At 42.1% G+C, this 25,925-nt stretch overlaps 1 protein-coding gene and 1 long non-coding RNA gene across 4 annotated transcripts in view; one reads left to right on the top strand and one right to left on the bottom strand.

Moving 5' to 3' along the window:
* LOC118088796 (uncharacterized) overlaps positions 1–25,925 on the bottom strand; it is a 65,703-nt gene that overhangs the window by 27,475 nt on the left and 12,303 nt on the right. For 2 of the 3 annotated variants that reach the window (XR_009557881.1, XR_009557880.1), the window contains exon 2: positions 25,414–25,475. This is a non-coding gene — a long non-coding RNA (uncharacterized LOC118088796). Of the gene's footprint in view, positions 1–22,211; positions 22,306–25,413; positions 25,476–25,925 lie in introns of all 3 variants that reach the window. The other variant, XR_004693051.2, reaches the window with a different exon arrangement.
* PKP3 (plakophilin 3) overlaps positions 11,588–25,925 on the top strand; it is a 71,627-nt gene continuing 57,289 nt past the window's right edge. The window contains exon 1 of the mRNA XM_035122844.2: positions 11,588–11,844. Coding sequence (XP_034978735.1) covers positions 11,803–11,844 — 42 coding nt within the window. The 5' untranslated portion in view covers positions 11,588–11,802. The remainder of the gene's footprint in view (positions 11,845–25,925) is intronic.

Genomic DNA, 25,925 nt, shown 5'->3' with positions numbered 1-25,925 from the left:
CTCCTAATGTGGTATTAGCTTGATGAGGCCTGCTACTCTGTTTCACTTTTTTTGCCTCTGGGTACCTCACAACACTCCCACCCTTCACTTACCGGTAGGTTATTTTTAATAAGGTATTTTTAAGCTGCCACCCACAATGTTACCAACCCCTGGTCTCAGAGCACATTCCTGTGTCTACATCCTTCCTCATGCCAAGGGCAAATGGATAGTATGAGCTATGGCAAACAAGGCTTTCCCTTCAGTTTAATGATCCTGGCTTGTGTCAATTAATCTCATATTCTCTGATTTCAAACTGTGGCTACAATCACACCATACATTAAAGCACTATAATACATTTTAAACATCCACGGCTTTCCCAGAGTGGCTAGTTTACTCCTCCTCACCTTGGGAGAAAGGTAATCAAGGCCTTTGTTCACCTTCAGTCTACCTGAGAAGCTCAACGTGTGAGGTCTGAGCTGGTTGCTGTAGCTCAGACCACATGGCTTTTACAAGGCATTCTTGTATCCCTATACCAACAATTTAGAAACTTTCACTGAAGTAATTAAGCCAAGATGTATTGCCTGTGTTTTATGACTAATTTATGGAAATGCACATAAATCTGACCTTTGGAGAGTTTGTAAGTAAAACATTTTTTAACTTGTCAAACCATGGTCTTTTCCTGTGCTGTGGAAAGAGGAGACTATTTTGGAAGAAACTTAGACGAGCATATTGTAAAGGTCTAACAGCATATATTTCAACACTTAACTTCGCTGCATTTTTTTAAAAAATAAATCTCACCAAAGAGTAGTTGCCCCTAATTTGGATCTTGGCATCCAGGAATTCTCATTTTATATATCTATTTTTTCCTGGCCACCAAATAATGTATGGTGTGAATGTGGTCTGTTTCTGCCCTAAAAGAACACATACTTCCCTCAGCTAAAAAGTCAACAGCAACAACAAAACGTCAATAGAAAGCAACACAACAGCAATAACACAATATATGGGAACCAAGGAACATTATGTGGTGTTGGTAAAAGATAAGATGGGAAGCCATCACCAATTGCACTGTAGGGTGCAACACAGCTGCAAGCATAGGCCATGGTTATACCATATAAGAGAAATAGTTCTGAAGCAAAACAACACCTGAAGCATTGAGCATGGCATCTAAGTGCTCGACTCTTGAAGTCAGACAGAAAGAGTACAGCTGCTGAACTGGTGTTGACCCGGTTACTAACACCTAAATAGTCAGCCATAGGTAATTATTCAGATAAAGAGCAGATCTCAGTGGTGTGCCACTTTAGCATTTGATTATCCTCCCTAAACACAGCTCTCCTCTCCATCATAGGGCCTTTACACCTGCCAGTGTATGACAAATAGCTCCAGAGTAATACACATGCCTTAATTTTTCCTGACCTATGTTTCACTCCAATTCACAGAAAATAGCATTTTGTAAAACAGAACACTGGAGAGTATTTCCTCATAGTGCAGAGGTAATTCACAAATATGCTATAGGAGAGAGAAGTCGGAGAGGCTTCCAAAGAGAAGGGTGGGGGAAGAATTCTTTCCAATGTCCTTTTGTCTATATTAATTAATGCAAATGTATGCAAATAGAATCGGTCCATTGGCTAACGGTGATGCTAAACTTGCATTAAAAACAGAAACTGGCTGAGAGCATGAATATTTGTGAAGAGAGAGAGACAAACTGAAAATGGCAGAATTTACATGCTAAGTAAAAGTCAAGGAATATAGAGGAGGTCACTTGTGGCGAACTACCAGACAAGGCAGCATTGTAACAAAGGTTGTGAAGGGGCTATGTTGGCACTGAAATAAGAAAGCTGGATAGGGTCTAAAAGACTCCTTCTGCAGTGCCACACACACACACCACCACCCATGGATGTGTCAGGTGTCATACATGTGACTTGCACACCAATGTATAACTATTAAGAGAAAAAGAACACTGAATTCTATGCTCAAATAACCTTCACCAGAGCAGCAGCATTCACATCACCTGCTAGGGGGCCAGGATAATTGGTGGACCCTCCTTACCCTAGCACAGAGCTGGGGAACCTTTGGGCCCTTCAGGCATTGCTGGACTACAATTCCCATCATCTCTAATCATTGACCACCACTTTGCCCCCATGACTGAGCGGGCTCAGGAGCCACATGACAACAGTGCACCATGCACACATGCCCCATGGCATGCTGATGTCGCACACACATGCCTCAGGGTGTAAGCACACTGCTGCTACAGAAGTTGGGGGGGGGGCAGCTCTCTGATTTAGAATTTTGTATGGGACCCCCCATACTTGGCGTCCTGATTGACCATGCTCTCTGGAGCTTATGGGAGTTGAGGTCCAACAGCATCTGGAGGGCCAAAGGTCCCCCCACTCCTGCTCTAGCAAGTCAACGAGGTGGTAACAAGTTCTTTCTTTCTTTCTTTCTTTCTTTCTTTCTTTCTTTCTTTCTTTCTTTCTTTCTTTCTTTCTTTCTTTACTATAGGATGTTAATTTAAACTTCAAATTCCACTTAGATTTCCGCTTAAAGGTAAAGGTAAAGGGACCCCTGACCATTAGGTCCAGTCGTGACCGACTCTGGGGTTGCGCGCTCATCTCGCATTATTGGCCGAGGGAGCCGGCGTATAGCTTCCAGGTCATGTGGCCAGCATGACAAAGCCGCTTCTGGCAAACCAGAGCAGCACATGGAAACGCCGTTTACCTTCCCGCTGTAGCGGTTCCTATTTATCTACTTGCATTTTGACGTGCTTTCGAACTGCTAGGTTGGCAGGAGCTGGGACCAAGCAACGGGAGCTCACCCCGTCACAGGGATTCGAACCGCCGACCTTCTGATCAGCAAGCCCTAGGCTCAGTGGTTTAACCACAGCGCCACCTCTAGCAAGTCAACGAGGTGGTAACAAGTTCTTTCTTTCTTTCTTTCTTTCTTTCTTTCTTTCTTTCATTACTATAGGATGTTAATTTAAACTTCAAATTCCACTTAGATTTCCGCTTAGCCAAGATCAAATAATATTACTGTATATTCCTGCGTATAAGACTACTTTCTAACCCAGGAAAATCTTCTCAAAAGTTGGGGGTCGTCTTATACACCGGGTTGTATTTCTTATACGGCAAGTATATCCCAAACTCTTTATTTTAACTGGAAAAGTTGGGGGTCGTCTTATACACCTAGTCGTCTTATGCGCCAGAATATACGGTACATAAAATAAAATAACATAACATATATCAAAGTAAAATAAAATGGACTTCCCATCATTTCCTGATATAGTTGATATTTATGATTTTGAATGTACTTATAATTATTACCTTTTTTTAAACGTACTTTCTAATACTTTCTTACAACATATCGTACTGATTTTTCTTTGTTTCTTAATATTTTGCTTACACAAGGGTCATTCAACCACTGCTATAGATAGTATGTCACTGTTATTTTTTTTGTAGGCATCTCTTAAACATTTCCCACTTTTGAGAAAATGATTTCTTTGTTACATCTTAACCTATTTGTTAACTGAGCCAATTCCACATAGTTTAATAATTTATTTTGCCATTCTGTTAACGTTGGTATCTTTTCCCCTTTCCAATTAGATGCTATTAATAGACCGTTGCATAAAGAAAGATTTCTCTTAAAATTTCCGGATAATCTCTGCCCAAGATTCCCAACAGAAAAGCTTCTGGTTTCTTTAGGAATGTTACTTTACTTTAAAGTTTTTTTATCTCATCATAAATAATATTCCCAAACTCCTTGATTTTACTGCATGTCCACCACATGTGATAAAAATCTCCTACTTTTTCTCCACACTTCCCAAACTTATTCAAATTGCTTTTTTGCATTTTGGAGAGTTTGATGGTGTAAAGTACCACCAAAACTGCATATTCACCATCTTTTCTTTAATGGTGTAACATGCAGTAAAGTTCATGTTTTTCAATGTGCTTTGCAAACTGAATTTCCACTTTAGACATCTATTCTAGCTGGGTGTTGCTGCCATTTGGGATTGTGCTGCGCATATACCCAGCTCTCATTGCTGCCGTACTTCTTACATTGCACCATTTTCAGGGACAGCTGAATGTGTGAAGACAACGGAATCCCCAAGGCTCCAGTAACATTCAGTGGAGGCAATAGCATGAGATGCAGATACTTGGTGGAACAAGGTCAATGTGTAGGATAGAGAGGAAGAAGAGGAAGAAGAAGAAGAGTTTGGATTTGATATCCTGCTTTATCACTACCCTAAGGAGTCTCAAAGCGGCTAACATTCTCCTTTCCCTTCCTCCCCCACAACAAACACTCTGTGAGGTGAGTGGGGCTGAGAGACTTCAAAGAAGTGTGACTAGCCCAAGGTCACCCAGCAGCTGCATGTGGAGGAGCGGAGACGCGAACCCAGTTCCCCAGATTACGAGTCTCCGGCTCTTAACCACTACACCACACTGGCTCACTGCATAGAGACAGGTTTTCCTATGACTATTTACTTGTTTATTTTCAATATTTATTCCTTTATTTTAAGGGCAACATCCTCACACAAGGTAGCTTCTAGCAATAAATAGAGATAATGCAAACAAAAAGAATAAATGAAATTTAAACCAACCACCAAGTATTAGTGCCCAGGGTGCAGGCGGGTAGAATTTTGCTTTCAAAACTGTCATCATGTGTCTCTGGAAAATCAGGCTTTAGTCAGGAGTTGTCACCACAGTTATCTGCAATATTAATAATGAACCTTTATTGTCACTACACCACCTGTGTGCAGTGAAATTAAACAAGCCCCCCCCCCCCCCACACATACACTCAGTCTTGTTTGTACTCTGTGTACTTGTTGGAAATCAATTGCACCACTATTTTTTTCCATTCAGCAGCCCAACAGCCCACGGATAAAAACTGTTATTTAACCTGTTGGTGCAGCTGCCTATACTTCTGTATCTCCTGCCCGAAGGTAGGAGATTAATGAGGTGCTGGCCAGGGCGTGTGAGTAGTCCCAGAGAATTTTCTTCGCTCTTCTGAGGCACTGGTCTCCTGCGAAGTCATCTAGTGAACTCAGGGGAGAGCCCATGATATCATGTGCTGTATTCACCACCCTCTGTAGGGACTGCCTGTCTGTGGCTGTCAAACCAGCGTACCACACTGTAATACAGTATGAAAGGACACTTTCTATTGTGGACCGGTAGGAGGAGATCATCAATTTTTGTTTGACATTGTTCTTACGCAAGGCCCTAAGGAAATGGAGTCTCTGTTGGACCTTCCTAACCACCTGGGTTGTATTGATTTTCCAAGTGATATTGCCTGCTTTCCATTTTCCTCCAAAAATTAAATGCAAGTTACACATTCACTTTCTCGCTATCGTTTCAGCCTTTTTGTGTTGCTTTAGAAGTGCTTTCTTGTATATCACCTAAGTATATTTTCACATAATATATGAGTGCTGTTTCCCAGACAGACATCAGATTGCATGTTTTTTCAACAATGGTTGGACAGTACATACACTGTGATTCTGCAGAAGCACGAAAAATGCATGCATTATTCTCCTAGGTGAAGAATTCAGCTTCCTCATAATCTCAGTGTTAATGTTTAAAAAGAAAAAGTTTCTGGAGCCTATAGCTTGAATACTTGAAGGACGATAACTATATAAGGTTTAGAGATTGGGGCTGGTCTTCTCAGTACCTTGTGTAATCCTTTCCCTTCCCATGACCAGCAAAACCAGAATAAATCATGCAAAGTACTAAACACTGCAGAAACAATACTGGAAAATATTGGGAGTTGTGTTCAATTTGCATAATCTATACAGATTGCAGAATTCATCTTTTATTGGTTCAAGATATGAATATCTTGAGAAAATTAGATTTGCTTGTTGTTATGGTGAGCAAGACACTCAGCAAGACAGCTGGGAGTGGACACACGGACAAATGTCCTCTATTACAAATATCCAGACTTCTCTACACACAATTACAGTCAGGCCTAGGTTACACTCATAACTTGTATAGTGGCTATCAGTCTCCGCAGGCAGACCAATAAATGGCTTGGTTTTCAAAACAACATCATACCTTATTAGAGAATCATTCTGCAAGAGTAACTTTTGAAAGGCGAGCAATTGCCCTAAAGCACTTTTGGAAATCTTGCCTCACTGGTTTGATGCAAGTTTTAATACGCCTGTTGCTTAAAGCCCCGCCCTCATCACAAGCAACAAGAAGCAATGACTCCCCAGCTCCTACTTCCCAAGGCACCTATGAGGAATCTCGCCCAGCAGAACATACTCTCACTTTGTCACACGTTGTGAAGCTGTGTCATCTTTTTCTGACCCTGTGTGACAGCAGCGATAAGCCTAAGAGCTATCATAGAGAGATGAAAGAAGTGTCATCACATCAAGTGTGGTGGCTGGAGCGTTTGGGTTTCGATGTTGGGGAAAACCCAGGCTCTAATCCCCACTTCAGACACAAAGCTAGTGCTGCTGATGAAAAGTTAAATATATTCATCCCCAGCCCATATGCAAACCTCACTTCAGCCTCTCCCCATCAACAGACTGCACTCTCAGGGAGCCCCACCTGGTAATAGATTGCGTCTGGGCTCGCTCCACCTATCCACCAGGATAGCTTATGATAACAAGGGCCCATCTACATGGCACCAACACCAGCTGGTTTGCCCAGGGCCTCAGGCTGCTTCGTCTCCTGCTTCTTCCTTGAGTTCCCTCCTCTCTTGGGCAGCTCAGGAGATTTTGTATCGGAAGTCCTTATGCATCTGGGAGTCCTGCATGTCTCAAGGCCATTCATTCCTAAGCCCTGCCGTTTGGCCGCATTGCCCAGTGTGAGCCATGTAAAGGTTCTGATAGCAGCAATCCACAATGGAGCCTTGAGGGAAGCTAAAGGAGAAAGTTCCTCCACTCTCAATATGCAAGAGAAAGTGGCATAAATTCAGTGAGTAATTCACTTTTACTTGGCCTATATTTATTTACAGTGGTACCTCTGGTTAAGAACTTAATTCGTTCCGGAGATCCGTTCATAACCTGAAACTGTTCTTAACCTGAGGTAGCACTTTAGCTAATGGGGCCTCCTGCTGCCGCCGCACGATTTCTGTTCTCATCCTGAAGCAAAGTTCTTAACCCAAGGTACTATTCCTGGGTTAGCGGAGCTTGTAACCTGAAGCGTTTGTAACCTGAAGCATTTGTAACCCGAGGTACCACTGTATTTATTTGAAAATCTTCCTATGCCATCTTTCATAAGGAAAATCACAAAGGCAATTTGTAATAATAGAGAAAATTAAAATTACAACCAACAAATATTATTTATTTATAAAAATATTTCTATATCCGCTGTTTCTTTAAAATATATCACAGTGGTTTACAATGATATAAAAACATAAAACCAAACAATAAAATAAAAACAAGTCAAAAGAAAGTTAAGGTGAAAAGAAATTAAAAACAAACATCAATATATAGAATAACTCTTGCAAAACACATATAAAACTAACACAATAATAAGCATAACAGGTATCAGCGACTGCCACCATAAGACCAAACCTGACCATGATAACAGAGTTGTCTTAATCTCGCTTGTCTCCAGACTAGCCCTCTCATATCCTAAGGCAAGGATGAAATTGAGGGATGTGTGCTGCTCTGTGCACTGAGCAGATGACATACTGAGACATCCCCATGGTTTTCATGGAGGTCATGAAGACCCACTGAGGGCAGCTTCAGAATTTTGAAGTTCATCAGCATCACATTTGAGATTGCCAGAGAGGCTGCTAAACAGCAGGTGGGCAGCAAACTAGCAGTATCTCTAGTTTGTTTGGCCCAAAGTCAGGCACAGACAGTGTTCCAGGGCAGAAATGTCTCTGAAAAGAAATATGGCATTATTCTGGACCATAGCAAACCACCTCCAAACCCTCAAGTCTATGTTGGTGCTGCTGTGCTGCAAGACAGACATAGCTGGGTCAGACTAACCCCAACCAGTCTCAATTATACATGCTAGTCTGGCTCCCAGCAGACAAAACTCCTTAGCAGAGCATCCAGAATAGGAAATGGCCCTGTAAATATCCACAGTCACCTGCCTGCTCCATTGCATCATATCTCCCCTTGCCCATAATAATTATGCTGAGGTTCCCCTATCATCTCACCCTTTGCCAAATTCATCCAGATACACACTGAATCAAATGTAGCCTAATTATTAACATGCACCATACAAAAATGCAAACATAGACAACCGGGTAGCAGCATAAACTAGTAAAATGCTTACAATTGCGCAACACTATTTAAAGCACTGATATATTGCAGCTACTGCTACTATGCAGATGCTTCCAGCTAGTGTTGTGTTGGGCTTCTGAGATGAAGAAAAGGCAGAGGGAGACAGCTAGGCAGTGTGAAGGAGTTCCACATGTCAAAACTCCATTTGTTAATAGTGTCATGAGACACCATTTGAGAAATACATGAGCTCAATGCTTCTGCCTAGGCAAGCCCATTGGCACTCTGCCACACCTCATCCCAGGTAAACCAGGAGAGGCACATTGTCCTTTAACAAAAAGTGCAGCTTGTCTTATACCAGGTCAAGCTGTTGGTCTGCTCTGTGTTGTCTACTCTGACTGGCAGCTGCTGTCCAGGGTCTCTAGCAGAGAAAGGTCTTTCCCATCACTTGCTACCTGATTCTTTAAGCTGGGCTGCAATCCACACCAAGGCCCCTTTTTATTGTGAGGCACTACTTTATGATATTTCGGGCAAACACATTTGCTGCTCGTTTGGGGCGCACTGTGAAGAATACAATGCCACTTCTCTCTCTAGTTTTTAACATCCTGTGCTATAGGCTGCTGTGAAAAACTTTAAAAAGAGGGTGTGTCAAGTCATTTGCGCTGCATCCTTGTTCTTCATCTTACAATGTGGGTGTTGCCTAAAAGGTGACCTATTTTTTAAGAAACCTCAAGTACATGCACAGACTGTATCTGCAACCGTGCAAACAGTTAATACAAGCTACACAGCTGAGAGGGAGAAAGAATGTCGCCACCCTCAGCAAGGATTCTGGTGACCTTTCTTCTCCCTCATCCCCCCCCCCCCGGCTGCCTTTTCTGGACATTCGCACTCTTCTTTCCACCCATGCAATTTATTGCAGGTATTGCTCTCATAATTAACTTGTACAAGTAGAATTTGTACAACTGGAGGTTGGGTAAGCTGCTCCCACAAACACATTTAAAAGGACATAGGTTGCTCATATGATTTTTTTTTTCTACAGCAGCTCTCAAATCTTTCAGAAGCTGAGTCCCTAGCTCACTGGAAAAGCAGTGAGATACAAAGGAAATGTAGTATCTCACCCTAGTTGCAGTGTTTTACAAGATGTCAATAAAAAATTACTAACCAAATGCAATTAAGTGTTAATTGTATGGCTGAGTGAGAATCAAACAGATTGCTGTTGTCAACTCCCTCCCTTCCCTGTCAGTTTGACCATGTGTTTCATCAATGACTCGCACCTCTTTGCCCACATATCAGGCATTTAATACTGGCTCCTGTGATCCCCGAGAGCATCTATCTGATGCTACCTCAGCCCTTATCCCCTTCCACATCATTTTTACTCAGAGTAGATATATTGAATTAATGAGCCTTACTTAGTTGTGTTGATTAATCTCAAGGATCTACTCTGAGTAAAACTTTGTCGAATACCACTTCATCTTTTTTTTACACCTGGTGTCTGCCCAGTGGTGGGGTTGATATTTGGTGCCATTTCCACACATTGTTGACTCATGTTAAGCTTGTGGTCCATTTAGACTCCAAGATCCTTTTCACATGTACTACTGGCAATCCAGGTGTCCCCCATCTGGTTCTTCCTGCCTAAGTACGGAACCTTACATTTGTCCCTATTGAAATCCATTTTGCTAGTTTGGGTCCAGTTCTCCAATCTGTTAAGGTCATCTTGAATCCCGGTTCTGTCGTCTGCAGAATTGGCTACCCATCCCAGTTTGGTGTCTTCTGCTAATTTGATGAGCATCACTTCAATTGCTTCAACCAAGTCATTTTTAAAGAAGTTGAACAACAATGGGCCCAGTATAGAACCCTGTGGCACCCCACTTGCCACTTTTTCCAGGATAATGAGGAACCATCAGTGAGCACTCTTTGGGTTGGGTCCGTCAATCAGCTACAAATCCACCTAATAGTAGTCTCATCCAGCCCACATTTTACCATTTCTCTGCAAGAATATTATGGGGGATATTGTAACTCTCTCTTCAACTCTCTCTCTCTCTCTCTCTCTCTCTCTCTGTGTGTGTGTGTGTGTGTGTGTGTGTGTGTGTGAGAGAGAGAGAGAGAGAGAGAGAGAGAGAGAGAGAGAGAGAGTTTATAAAGAAATGAGATTCATTTGGCATGGCTTGCTTTTGAGAAACCCATGCTAGGCCTAAGTAACCACAGCATCCTTTTTTAAGTGCTCAAGACCAACTGTTTAATTATCTGTTCTAGGACCTTTGCTGGTATTGACATCAAGCTGACAGGTCCTCTCCCCTCCAACATTTTGAAGATGGGGACAATATTTGCATGCCTCTAGTTTGCAGGGATCTCACCTGTTCTCCAATAATTTTTCAAGATTATAGACAGAGGCTCTGAGATAACATCTGCAAGCTCCCCTGCAACTGTTGGTTATTTGTGTATACTCCTCCTTTGCTGTTTCCCCGGTCTTCCATTTCTTATACATGGCCTTCTTAAATCTCAGCTCATCTGTAAGCTCCTTATGCAGCCACACTGATTTCCTTAGATACATCCCACTCTTCTTTCTTCAATATTTCACCTTTAAGAAACTCCCAGGGACTTTGGACTCCTGTCTCTTTGAGTATTTCTGACCATGATATCTTATCCAGTAGTTCCTTAAGCTTTGTCAAATCAGCCTTCTTAAAGTTCAACTACATGTAGCTTTCCTTTGTCTCTGAATAATGAAATCCAAGAGGACACGATCACTTCCTCCCAAGGTTCCCAGTAAAGAAAGAAGGGGCACAGACCCAGAGGAAGCTTTCATACAACCTGTTTGTTGCGGATTCATACTCATTTGTTTGCAAGGAAATTAGATGACCTTGTGTCAAAGCCAGTATTATCTTGCACTTTCCAGTCACTTTCCTTATCGTGAAAAGGCTGGGTTTTTGGGAAAGCAGATTTGTTGCAAAAGAACTCCCAATCAGTTTGAATTGTGCAACCTGGATGTGTTTGTGTGTGACAGAAGCCCACCTGAATATAGCAACTGGAAGCGTCCTCAAAGGTATGGGAAGAAGGCCAGGCAGGCACCCAGCCCAGCAAGGGGAATGAATGGGAAAAGTAGAAAGGAACAAAAGCAAGGTTCTGATGATGTGGTAATGATTCATCTCCTTTTTAATCCAGTACTGTATGGTGTTTGTTTATCTGAACCTCAGCCCTGCCCTGCCCAAGTGCCAAGAGATTACTGAAACTTGAGCTGTAGGTCAAGGTAGCTTTAAATGAAAGGCTGGGATAGGTTGAAGAGGGCTTCTGATTCTTCCTTCTGCCAGGAGCTCTGACCATAGCAGTCTCACCCAACAGCCAGCTGTTGTTGCTGATCTGCAAGATGAGCACCACTGCCACAGAGAGAACAAACTTGTCTTAGGGCATTTTAAACGTGTGTGTGTGTGTGTGCTTAAAGCAGCAACAAAAGAAAATTAACTGGTTGGGCAACATCAGTGGGTGGGACTAATTTTTTTGCTTTCAGCCTGACACTGCACTGATGGTTACGGTTAAAGAGTGAGAGTTTAATTTACCCAAGTGTTTGCAGAAGGAAGTATCTGCCCAGTCGGCAGCCTCTGGGACCTCAAAAGCCCTGGGCCAAGAAGGCACGTGGGGAAATTGTCTCCATCGTCACTGAGAGGATGCTGCAGCAGGGGAACAAACTGCCTAGGATGCCAAACACTGTAGGTCTCCAGCTTTCTCTTTCTGATTTCATGCTTTCATTCGGTCTACACAGGTAGAGAGGTGGATGAGCAGAACTCGGAGAAGATAGTGTTGGGATATTGTGCAAGCAAGTGCTGGGCTGCTGGGTGTAAAATCTCAGACTCTGGCACAGTGTGTAGTAGGATGTTGGTGGGTCATGCAAAAATATGGTGAAATGGCACCAGAGCTGCAATCCAGCTTCACTGGGACCAAACCACCTTGAACTTAGTGGTATTTGCATTCGTGTAAAATTGCCTAGGACTGAGCTGCACAGGACTCTGTCATGAGCAAGTCATCCTTTGGATCCTGAAATGGCTTACATCCTGCAAACCAGAGAGAGAGAGGGACTTGTGATCTGTCATTGTGATTTTCTCTACAGATAGACAGAATAGGCACAATGAGAGGGTCATCCCACTAGAAAGGATAGCATTTCCATGTCCTCTGGGATCCTTCTGGATGATATTGTTTAGAGGCTCTGTGATCTGTCGATTTTTAAAATCCCACATCAGCTATAAATGTAATGAGTGGTTGCATGTGAATCTCCACTTCCAAGCCCCAATTCCTCTCCTGTCAAAAAGGGGGGTGCCTCTTCTTCAAACAATGGCTAATTAACTTATTATGGAATTCAGCATCATGAAATGTGTTGAAGGCCTTAAAAAAGATTAGCCAACTTAATGGAAGAGAGGACTATCAATGGCTATTAGCTGTGAGAGCTAAATGGAACCTATATAACCAGAAGCCACACACCTCTAAGCGCTGAGAGCAAATAAGAGAGAATGCCATCACCACCTCTTACATGCTCTGCTTGTGAGTTAACCAGAGGTGGATATTAGAATTTGGGACTAGAAGGGCCTGTGATTTGATCCAGCATGCCAATTCTTACACTCTTAACAGTAAGCCTCATATGGGATGTTGAGTGACTGTTTGAAATGGGAATAACAATGTATTTTGTACATCTAGAAATGTTGAGTAAGTGAATAATAGCTTCTGCCACAGAGCTATAGTGGAACATAAAGGGTCATGCTTATAGATTTTAGCAAAACCATTTCACTTGATCTTAAAGGATGTTACTGTAAACCCCTTACTTGGTCAAGTAAGCCATTTCTACAAAATACATGTCATGCTTAAATTTGTAAATTGATGCAGGGCATGAAAAAGTCGGTATCTCCAGCAGATAACCTGTGTAGATAAAAATGCTTTAAAACTTGGCTCAGGAGGTTAGAATTTTATTTAAAAAAAGAAAAAGTAGAGTAGGAGCATACACCTAACTTGTCTGATCTAAGAAGACAGACATGGGCTTGTCTCACTCCTTGACTTCAAACCTTCTCAGCAGCCCGTGTGGTCTCAGTTCCCCACCTATAAAATGGGAATGTTAGCAAAATATTTCACAAGTCTGTTGTGAGGATGAATAAAAAAATTACCATAAAATCAAACGAAGAGGAGCAAGAAGGAAGAGAGAGCAGAGGTGTAGCATGTGGGAGTTTCATGAACATGGTTGCCAACATGTCTATTCAATAGCTATGCAAGAAGGACAACTTTATTAGGAGCAGTTGATCCAAGATCACACATCACATTCACTCTCAATGAGCAAGGGTGGAGGAAAAATGATCCAAGAAGAAAGGGAACTCCTGCCTGCAAAATGAGTGATAATGCCAGGCACAGCTTATACTCAGCTACAGACTGAATATTCATTAGGGAGAAACTATTTCATTACAAGTTGGTGCTCATCAATTTGGTTTGCTGTTGCATATTCTGCAACTTACATGTGCCAGAGGCAGTGGTGGTGGGTGTGGGACTGAAGGAATTGCTCACTCTGTGCATTCCTTCCACACCCTGGCAGCATAGCCCTCCTCTGGGGAAGAGCAGATTTAGTGGAATCAGGAGAGGGTGGGATGAAATGCAGGTCTTGATGTAGCAGAGAGATGGCAATTTATGCAAGCTGAAGATGTTTATCAACCCTACTTGAGAGCCTGTCCAAGAGACTCAGAATCTTCTCTTAGGAATTCTTCTGTTCATGCTAAAACATGTGTGTAGGCATCTGCGAGGACCACCCCTCCCTATAATTTTGCAAATACATGTCCAGCATCCTTTGTATTGGCTTCTGTTTGCAGGCAACCCCCACTTGTACCCTGGGATCCTGAAGGTGCAGGCCATGTGGCAGAGTTTACACTGTTCAGGAATCTGGGTAGGATCCAGAATCCATTTTTTTCTGCCTGGTGCTCTGGTACTTCATCAATTGATTCAGATTGTAAATCTTTCATTAAAAAAAGAAGAGGTGTGTGTCTAATCCTCATCATAGCAGTAGTAGTACAGAAAGAAAACAGGAATGTGTACAAAAAAAATGTGCAACTCGGTGAAACGTAATGCTCTGCTCACACGCTGTTGTTGTTCTGGCCTCTGAACAGGGAATGCCTCTGGCCAAAGGAAGTGGTGAAGAAGCAAGAATGCCTCTTGGTTGTGTCACAACCTCCAAATGTCAGATACCCCACAAATGAGGCATGCTAATTTAGTTAATCTCATTTGCATATTCATAATTTGCACAACTATCTCCAGATCGCTTTCCCTTAGTGTTGCCTTTTATTCTGAACATCCCCCAGTTGTAACTCTGTTAGTTAATTTCCAACATTTGTAGACTGCTTTTTCTCCATAAATGGCCTCAAAGCGGTTTATAGAACAGTCAATAAGACATCCATCAAATAATATCCCGATTGAAACAATAAAAAGGTCAAAACATGAAATAGGTCTAATGGAACTTATTGAAGATGCCTGCTGGAATAGAAAGGTATTTGTAAAGTGCTTGAAGTTCAGCAGGAAAGGGGCCTATCTGATCTCAAGTCGCACGGCTCTTGGTGAACATCTGAGCCATGGGGGACCACTAACAGAGACAGTATTTTTCAAAGGAAATATTGCTCCCAGAAGAAAAGAATAACAAGAAAGTTTAAAGCAGAGGTGGTCATGTAAATGTTGTTGGACTCCAACTCCTGTCAGCTCCAGCCAGCATGGCCACTGGTCAGGGACGATGGGAGTTGTAGTCCAACAACATCTGATTCACCACAGGTTTAAAAGGTCCAAGGCAGGGGCCTAACCAAATCCCTCTTGGCCTCTGATCTGCTGTCCAGTACTGTGGAACATGGCTAGTTCAAACAGTATGAAAGGCTGGAATTCTGCAGTGAAATTGTGGTTCTGGAACCGCTCTAGAATGGTCTTGAGCACATATCAGAACCTGTTGGATCCTGCCAAGGTTTTGGGGAGACTACTGGATGAAGACGATCAACCATTTGCGAGGTGGCAACTTACAACACTGCACATAGAACTACCGGTACTTGGTAAACTGGTAATCTGTTGCCCTGCCAAGTAGTATGGAAACTCTTGCCACTCTCTGCGCCTCTTCAGAAATCCAGGGAAGCAGGGGGAGGCTGATAAAATTCTACTCAATACAATACAGATGACCTGTTTACCAGATCTGTAGTCACCCAAAGTCAAATCTCCAGGCCTGTGTTGTCCATTCAAAGTAAACTACTACATTCAGGACCCACACAGGAAATAGTAACCTAACAGGTTTATTAAGAGGCTTATGTATAACTGCAGAATTTCTTCTCCATATTTGGCTCAACAGGTTGTTGGGACCTAGCCATGCCTACCTCCTTTACACCTGAAGGGGGGTAAAAACATGGCCAGGCCAATGGGGGTTTTATGGTTTGTACAATGGTACGTTGGTTTAATAACAGCCCTGTTTACGAACTATTCAGTATACGAACTCCGCAAAACCGAAAGTAGTGTTCCGGTTAGCGAACTTTACCTCAGTCTACCATCGGAAGCCGAACGGCGGAAGGGCACCGGCGGTGGGAGGCCTCATTAGGGAAAGTGCGCCTCGGTTTAAGAATGGCTTTGGTTTCAGAATGGACTTCCAGAATGGATTCAGTTTGTAAACCGAGGTACCACTGTACTGGCAAAAATGTTATGAAGTCAGATGGGTGGGTAGCTAACTCATAAAACTACCATGCCCAGAGTTCCTTGGTAAGGTAAGGTAATCCAGTTCATTTTTGTGGAATAGCAAGCACTGGAGTATATTACTTAGTAAGTGATTGCTTGAATTGATGAGGTAATAATTTGTAACAGCAGTTGCACCTATACAAAATTATCATGAGATAGCTGCAGTGATTGCATGGGAAATCTACCTTGTAAACCTCACCCTGAGGTGCATTGTCAGAGGAGCAGCGCTGAGTGGAATAACTGAAGATCGTCTTGCTCTGGAAACAAAACTAACCCAACAGTAGGCTTGACCAAGTAATCTGCATTCCTCTCCACACACCTCTTTGCCAGGGCACACAAGCAGTAGCTTTTATGAGCTCTATACATCTTCTGCAAATTTAAACTGTAACATAAAAATGTCTCTAATTGGCCTTTTACCCTCATGTGGTAACAGTTCTAGTGCTCTCCCATTGCCTCCATTGTGACACATGCATTTTCCCCTCACCCCTGGGCTCGGTTGCCTCTGGACATTCTAAATGTGATTTCATAACCTCAAATTATGCATACATCAAACTGCCCTTCAATGACTGCCCTTGCCCTTCAAACATTAAAAACGATATATGGGAAGGTTGTATTGATCCCCTATTTGCATTTTGACTACTACTACTAGAATACTTCACGATGTTGCTGTTTCAATGGACAGGGTTGTTGTTTTTAACCAACTAACCTTTCATTGGGTTTTACAAGCAGGGATCATAGGAATAACAAATTATACAAATAATCAGACCAAGCCTTCTCATGCCACATCACAAAAATAGCACAATAAATTTGCAGTGATATATACAACATATGGTTCATTATTAGTGGTCAATGTACAAGTTCTAGGTTCATAGAGTGGTTTAAATAGAAACAAAAATGAAAAAGCGGAAGCAGGATAGAACAGAGCTAACATTCATTGCATAACTAAAACGCTTAATCAGGAGCTCTGGGGGTTGTGCTTAGATTAAGTATGAGTAATACTCATTTCTCCTCTTATGTTACCAGTGAAACAATATAAAGTGTTGGTATATTGATGAAAGTGGTAGGTGGGGGTTCAAAGTGAAGATGATAATTTATGTTTAAATTTAAATTTAGATCAACCAGATTGAGCCAAATGCTGATGGTGGGAATTGTTCATTTTCTGGAATACTGGCATATGTTATGAAATTAAACCATACCGGGGTAAAAACCATCTTTCTTGATCTGTCCACATGCCAACCAATACTTTGTTAATCTCTCAAGGAGAGCTGCTTCCCAAACTGTTCGGTATCCATTGTCTATTGTTGTGCTGGAAAGGTACAGTGTCTGGTTATGTTGTGCCTCTCCACTTGTGATAAATTGCTTATTAATTCTTTCTCTATTTTCTAAATCCAGTTATGTTTATGAGCCCACCATTGTTTTGGAGGGAGAGGCTGCACTTTATATTGGTTGGAAAACACTTAGGCTATTGTGCAATTGTGTGTGTGTGTGTGTGTGTGTGTGTGTGTGTTTATTAAGTTTTCAATTTTACATCTCAAAATAATCATCTTTCATTATACCATACATTCAATGACTTCCCTCCTTCCCCCTCCATGGTTCATTTAGTTTATCCACCATTCCTGCATATTTTGCTATAACCATCTAATTCAGTCCTCCTAACTTACACCACTCTAATATTTATTATAATGTTGAATTTACCTTAATGTTGCCAGCATTTTCAGCTGTGCACAACTGTTTTTCATATACTCAGCTAATTTTTTCCACTCCTCTTTAAATACCTGTTCTTCTTGCTCTCATTCTTAGACCAGCTAGTTCCACACATTCTATCATCTTAAATTGTCAATCCTCCTTACTGGGGACTACTTTCACTTTCCATTTTGGGGCTAACAAAATCCAAGCCACCATTGTTGCACATATAAATAAGTTTTTCTGGCAACTGGAGACCTCTGAACAATTCCTAGCAGAAATGCCTCTGGTCTTTTTGGGAAGGTTGTTTTAAACATTTTTTTCATCTCATAAATCATTTCCCAATATTCTTTAAACTTTTTACATGCCCACCATGCAATAAATTCTAATGTGTAATGTTTCATTTGAGGCTTCCTTAGCTCTTAAATAATTTACATCTTCTCCCTTTATTCCTTCCTTCCCGTCCCTCTTTTCCCTTCCTAGTGAGGCCTCAGAGGGAGCTCAGTCAAAGAGAGAGAATAAGATGAGTTAGTTAGACCTATGGAAATCTTATCATGGGAACTTCGAGTTTGTCACTATTTGGGGTGTGATTCAATCATATACTGTACTGGCAAATTCAGGTTGTGCAATTACAGCTTATTGGGAGCTTCTGTGCAACAAACCCACTTCCTTTTTTAAAAAAGAGGACTTTTCTGATGAGGAAAGTGATGGGGCAATGCGGGAGAATGTGTGAGATAACACTTGCTTTGATACAATGAATGCTCATTCAACAATCAAAGTAATCTAATCCCCCTGCAAACAAATCAGGATGAAGGCTCTATAAACATTGCCATTTGACATGGTTGGCGCTTTTTGCTCAATGCGTCCTCTAGGAGGCAACTGCGCTTCCTGTTTCCCTCTCTGTAGTTTATAAAAATGATTGTCACTTGCCTTATAAAATGATGTTGTTAGGCAGTACAGTCAATCCCCCTCAAAACCCCCATGATATGCTACTTCTAGCTTTGTGTAGATGATCCTGTTTAGAACTGTGCAGAAATGCACCTACCCCACATACACTATATCAATATACAATAATGTGATATTTTACATTTCTGAGCATGCAAGCAGTATGCATGGGCAGTTGATGAACATATTTGTTGTTTACAAGAGGCCATTTTCCAAACTCTGATTTAGTGCATACACCAAACAGGGCATTTTACACATGAAGCTTAAAGCGGCTTTTGCCTTAGTTAGCTTTGTAATTGAATTGAATCACAAAAGCTTCTATTCTCATGAGCAATAACCAGCCATTAACAGAACTAGCACAAGAGAGGCTCAAAGGCAATTTAAGTCGCATGTGCTGCTAACATCATTAGCATTTATTTCTATATAGCACATTTAAATTCTTCCCAGTAGTTTTTACAACAGCCTTGTTGTTTTTGCAAGTCTAACACAACTATCCATCTGGAAAGGTACACACACTTTACACAGTAGAAGAGGACATCTCCCTGTTCTGTGTGGCTTACAATCTAAAATTCGTCACAGTGGAAACAACACACGAAAGGGAGGAACATAGAGGCTGGATCAACATACTGTAGAAGCAGTATGCAATTGCATGCACCTAGGCAAAGGCTGACCTACAGCAGGGCATGAGAACTGGGAGATGGAACCAAAGGTGCCAAAGAAAGGGATTTGAAGGAATCAAGAGAAGTGGCATCCTGCAGCAGTTCTGGGAGGTAATTTCAAGCATGTGGGGCAGAGAGAGAGAGAAAGGGTGGAGTTTTTTCAGGGAACAGAACTTCACACGGCACAGGACAGAGGGGGGGGGCGGAGATCACAAATGGACAGGGCATACGTGAGAGATAGGGGACGGAGGGTTTCAAAAGTAAGGGTAATAATTTGTGCTGAACTGATAGCACTGGAAGCTGCCTTATACCGAATCAGATAATTGGTCCATCTAGATTATTATTGTTATTATTAGTAAAAGTACCCCACCCTTCCTCACAAAGGAGCCCAGTATTATGCACACTGACTGGCAGAAGCTCTCCAAGGTTTCTCACAGGGTCCCTCCCAGTTGTACCTGGAGATTTTCAGGACTGAATCTGGAACCATGCAAAACAGATGCTCAACCACTGAGCTATGGGTTTTTTTCCCTAGGATGGGAAGTCAAAGGAGGGATTTAGGGAGGCATTTCATGTGATCAGAATGATTAAAAGGTGTATTATTTTGGCAGAAGAATGCCAGGTAGATGCAAGGGGATTATGGGGAAGCAATGGAAGAACAGGGAGAATAAGAATGTAGCTGCCTAGCAAGAGATGATCAGGGCATGGATCAGAAACTTTGCTCAGAGGACAAAGAGGACGGGCCACATTTTTATAATGATATAAAGGGAGAAGTGGCATGACTTGACCACAGACTGGATATGGGGAATAAGGGAGAGAGAGAAGTCCATAATAAAGCTACATGACTGATCAATGGAGGGTGGGGTGATTACATTGCCAATGGATAAGGAAAGCTTAAGTGGAAAGGAGGGATTGGAAGGATGAGGTGGTCAGTCTTGGACATAATGAGTTTGAGATGTTGGCAAGCAGAGATATTGGAGAGGAAGTTGGAGATGTGGAACTAAATTACAGGGGAGGCAGAGATGGGTGTCATCTGAGTGCAAGTGGTGCTAAAAACAATGGCTATGATGAGGTCACCCAGGGATAGTGTGTATGAGAAAGAAGATCAGGGGGCTGAGGATAGATGGTACTGAGGAGCTGGTATAGATCAAGGCAGAACTACCTGGTCTGGTGCTAACAGTGGTAGGAGATTTAAATCAGAAGCAGCTTCTGCCAGAATCTTTCCTGTACTGGAAAAAAAGAGGAGGAGCTGCTGCAGACACAGCATTAAAGAAATAGGAATGACAAGGAAAAGGGGAGTCAACCGCCCTAGTTGTGGAATAAGCACTGCGAAAGGTACTTGGATATGGCAGGTGTGCTGTATGTATTCATAAGGTTCAGTGGTAGAGTGAAAGTACCGCAATAAGCTATAAACTTTGAACATTCAACTTTTATTTACTGGATGTGTTGTGAATGTTGATGTAATCTTCTATCAGAGATGGGCCGGGAGCAGGAAGAATGAAAGCAGCAGAGTGCATATCCCCTTTGGTGATGGAAGCAGACCTCTCTCACACTCTTGCACACACCATAGCTCTGTGGGGGCATGACAGACCCATTTTTAGATCTCCTGTGGACAGAATCTTCCTCTGCACTCACATCCTGAGTGTGCTGCTACTGCTGCTCCTGCTCCTGCACAATTTAATACTTGGTCCTGGAGCTCATAAGTTTGGATGTTGTGTTAGTGACACAGGGTTTATAATAAGGGTTTTATTACATTTTTATGTTTTATATTGCACACAGCTTTGAGATTTATTATCATGGTAATTAGTTTATAAGTGTTCCTCAATAAAATAAATGAAATAGTTGCTATCATTACCACATTGACCTCTCCCATCCCCTATGGGGAAATTTGGTCAATGGTACAATGAGCACAATTTTCTCTGTAGTCTGGGCAAAGTATGGGATTGTTTTCTTTCTGGAGTTCTTCATAGAACAGTACTAGTGTCAAGTGCCCAACATTGCTCATGAAATCTAAGAAATGAAACCAAAGAAAACCCCAGTGAAGTTTTGAAATTGGTGGTTGAAAGGTTTAGTGTAATTTTGAAAGGCATCTATTTTTTCCAAACAGACAAAAACCTGCTTCTTGATTTCAAGAACCATAATGCAAAATTTGGTTACAATATCTTAAGAGGTATCCAAGTGCATAGAGAACAGACAAACCATTTTCCAAAATATATACCGTAGTAGTTCTATATTAATGTTAAAGGTGAGGCACAAATAAACTCAGAAAGGAGAGCTCTAAATGGACGTGGTTAATGGAGGTTGGACAAGGCTACAAGCCTAACAGTAGTAGAAAGAGAATTATACTCTTACCACTGGTTGTGAACATGATCAGTGTGGGAGGCACGTTCGCAACCCGCAGCGTTCGCAGCCTGAAGTGCCACATCTGCGCACGCGCGTTATGCGATTTGGTGCTTCTGCGCATGCGTGTGACGTCATTTTGTGTTTCTGCGCATGCACGAGCGCCAAAACCCAGAAGTAACCCATTCCAGTACTTCCAGGTTCGGCACGGTCCACAACCCAAAAATGAGCAACCTGCAGCGTTCGTAACCCGAGGTACTCACACCACGAAGAAAACTGGTCAGTGTTTCCTAGGCAGCCACGTGCTGCTTTTCAGCTATGAGTTTTCTTAGGCTGTGTACACATTATTGACTAGAAAAGCATCTAAGTTGTTCTTTTTCTCAATTCAGTTTGAAGCTTGGGGGGGGGGGAGAGAATGCATCAGAACATAGAATTGGCCAAGAAACAACAGGACAGATATGGATTGTGGAGAACATTGTATGTACAGTACACCCAAACCAGCAGTGGGAGCACACTGAATGCAGAGCAATTAGGAGTTTATACACAGATATTGGGATGGTTAGAGGGGGGTTCCCAGGCCTGTGGTGGGGTGTGGTCAACCACAGGCTTTGTACGCAAGACCTAACTTGTACATGGAAAGGTAGCATACTTTAGTAATTGCCGAAGTTGGCTGCATTTCACATTGGAGGGCACGTTCCCGGAGCAGAGCTGGCATTTTAATTCAGTCCTACCTGTTTTATTAGTCAATCTGCTGCTGCCTCCAAGCCACACTGGAGAAGAATGGTTTAGGGAATCATTGCACTTGACATACACGCTGTGTGTCTCCTGCAAAGAAAAACATGGGCAGGTAGTGCTGGAAGAGATCCCTGAGCAGCGGGGAGCCAGTGATCCAAATCAGGGCCAAGCTCAGATGCAGGGTGTTTGCTAAATACGTGCTTTTCTTTTTGGCTATAAAGTGAAAGTGGAGGCTCTGCCTTTACAGTATCACTAAACTGAGCTCGCAGCAGGAGGGAAACCGCCCTCTCCTCTATCTTCCTTCCCTGTGCTTTGTTGCTTTAATTCCACCCCTAGCCTGGCTGCAATACCAAGGAAATTACTGGGGTATTATTGGGGTAGGACGGGGGTGATCTTCCAGCTGGTGAATGTAGGACACCAAAGCTGGGGAGGAGGCAGTTTTTGCTTCCATTTCCCCCCATGGTCCATTTAATAATAAAAGTAGATTCCTCCCTGCTCTATAGCCAAACCAGCAAGTGCGCATTTCAAAACATACACATCTGGTTCGGCCCTTGCTTTTTTCACCTGAGGAGGAATCCAGTTGATTACCAAACAGTCAAGGCAGCTGGGATAGTAATGTCTGTTTCCAGCAGCAGCAGCAGCAAGCAATACCGGGCAAGTACTGACTTGTGCTGTGACGGTTTTCCTCTGCCAGGCCAACTCACGTCACCACCCTCTCCTGAGGGGGAGGCTGAGACTAGAGTTACACACACACACACACCATCACAAGCCTTGTAAGAGCTAGGCCAGGATACGAGACACTTATGTGTTGCCTGCTTTCTACTAAAACTGGCAAACTCATCCTTTATTTGGCAAGCGGCCGCTTTTCCCTCAGCACAAGCTTTTTTTTTTTGTTCACCTGGAGCACAGAACTGTGTGTGAAAGGGTGAGTCTTTCAAACAAAGTGAGAACTAGAAAAGATGTACAGAACACAGAGCTCCTCCTTTCCTTACAACCTCACTACTGCTTTATTCCACCATCTCTCCCTGAAAAAAAGCCAGATTCCTTTCATTCCTCTCTCTCTCTCTCTCTCTCTCTCTCTCTCTCTCTCTCTCTCTCTCTCTCTCTCACACACACACACACACACACACACAAGAGTTTGTGTGACTTGCCTAGGTATGGAGAATAGGTGATGGGCTTGGCCCATAGTTGTCAAGTTCTCCCTTTTTTAAAGGGAAATTCCCTTATGCTGAATAGGCTTCCTCGCGATAAAAGGGAAAACTTGACAGCTATGGCTTGGCCCTACCTACTGCTGACCCTTCTGGCTTTGTCCTTCTAACTATCCCTGAGTTGAGGGAGTGGAACCACCCATTTGCCATCTCACACAGAGCCCCTTTCATTTGTTTCCCATAATAGCCCATCACCCAGGCTATCACCTCAACACAGAAAGCTAGCCTAATATTTTAACACTAGAAGAATCTTACATACAACCTACTTCCTCCCCTCCAAACTCATAACAATGTTTCTACATGCCAGAAGAAGATGACTTTTAATTTGTAAGTTATGCAATGACTTCAAAATGGCTGCCGTCATATGAGAAAATATGGTAGACCTCAAAAAAGAAGCAAACCAGAATGGTGGCTCTCAGTTTAGCATTTCAAGAAGTGTTTCAGTAGGAGGCATAGCTGCCAAGTTATCCCTTTTTTAAAGGGATTTTCCCTTATGCTGAATAGGCTTCCTCGCGAGAAAAGGGAAAACTTGGCAGCTATGGTAGGAGGAGCTCTGGGATATCCCAGAGGCAGCCTTGTCAATTATTTTCCTTGAGGATTAACCACCTGCTCAAGGATGTGTGCAGCTGTTGGCATTTATTTAGGGATTAATCTGAAGAATAAAAGCACATTTTTGTCCAAGGATTTTTGTGGAGTAAACATATACTGCACAATTTGAACAGAGGCATGTAACTTCCTGTGTGAGGCTTTCTATCCTGCAGAGGAAGGCATTTGACCATAGGGCCTCCTTTATTCCCTCACTATCAAAATTTCTGAGTGGTTCCATGATAGCAATGGAGGAAAAATAAATAAATGCTTTACTTATTTCATTTGTTTTGTAACCTATGACAACAACTATTGCTGGTCAGTTAAGACAGTTTTAGTTGCTACCATCTAACCCAGTGGTTCTCAAACTTTTTTTCTCTGGGCCAAACTTTCAGAATAAAAATTTGCTTGCACCATACTGAATTTGTTATTGATGAGAAATACATTGGGGGGAGGTGAGAAACAACTCATAGCAGTGCTTGATTTATTACACAGAAACACTACTACTTTATAATATGATCATGAGACATTCGAAAAGTATAAAACAATGCAGCTACATAAGTCCACGAATCATTCCCAAAATATAAACGAGCCTCTTATATATATAGTATGTATACAAACTCAGTAAAAGGTATGGGCTTACTTTTGTCAGGTAATCTAATTTATATTAGGTCTAATTTGAGACAGACAAACTCATATTCTCATCAACACAAAAAAGCGTTTCTCTTTTCTGGTCTTTCACATTTGGCAGAGTTGAAGATTCCTGTTCCATATACCGGTACATATCTATCCGTAAAAATATTATATTGATACCCTACGCTACACTACTCAACTGTACTACATTGAAATATTTAAATGTTTCTTTGATTGTTCTTGAATCTTCCCAGCACACTTGTCATCCTCTCCTCTCCACTGTGGCATGCCACACTGTTTGAGAGCAACTGATCTAACCAATAAAACTGAGAGCTTTTGGGGGGATTAGTTCCTTAAGACTTGAGTGTACCTGAAGATCCAGGTAAACACCCCATAAGGTTACTCATACATCTACTCTCTAACAAAGTAATGCGTAATCTGATGAGGTGCTGGAGTTTTGTTGCACAAATTTGCTGGGAAACTGATGCACAATATATACTTCCCTACAAAATGATAGGTTGTATCTTATGTGGTAAGAGTAAAAATCTTCCGTGTCTTTTAAAAATAATGTTGGAAGCAGGCCTATATCATTTCAAGTATCTACTAAACCATCTGTTCAGGCAAAATTAAGAAATGGAAGGAACTTTTCAAAGTAAAGAGCATATGATTACATGACATGTTCTAGTGTTTTATAAAGTTGTTGTCTATATTTCCCCCCACAAGTCTAAATACAGGAGTAACTGCAAAAGATTTGCTGCTAAGGACAACTTACTTGTGATGCTGCCTGATGATCACATAAAGAAATCTGGGGGTGGGGAGGACGAGCAGTAGTTCCTGAAATGTGAAGAAAGCATTATGTGCAAAGCTGCTGTATTCTGGAACAAAACATAAAGGAGATCTGCTTATCATAGCTGCCAAGTTATCCCTTTTTTTAAGGGATTTTCCCTTATGCTGAATAGGCTTCCTCGCAAGAAAAGGGAAAACTTGGCAGCTATGCTGCTTATTATAAGCAACATTGCATTCACCTGGCAACCAGGATGATATGAAAATACTATTTGGGCTTGCAGAACTCATTTTCCGCCCCTGATTTCTCTGGGCATGAGTGGCGATTTATGAAGTAAGGGGAGATGTTGTGCTCCTGGGACACAGTACAGAGATCTACATTCACTACCTGATGGGTATAAGCCCTGGGAACACCTCAGTAGCTGCAGTTCCTCCACCTCTAGGAGGCTACCTATAAACCTCAGGCAATCATCACTGAATCAAGTTACAATTTTTGGGGGT

Source organism: Zootoca vivipara, chromosome 1 (genome assembly GCF_963506605.1).
Source record: "Zootoca vivipara chromosome 1, rZooViv1.1, whole genome shotgun sequence".
NCBI lineage: Eukaryota > Metazoa > Chordata > Lepidosauria > Squamata > Lacertidae > Zootoca > Zootoca vivipara.
This window is presented reverse-complemented; position numbering and strand designations above follow the sequence as displayed.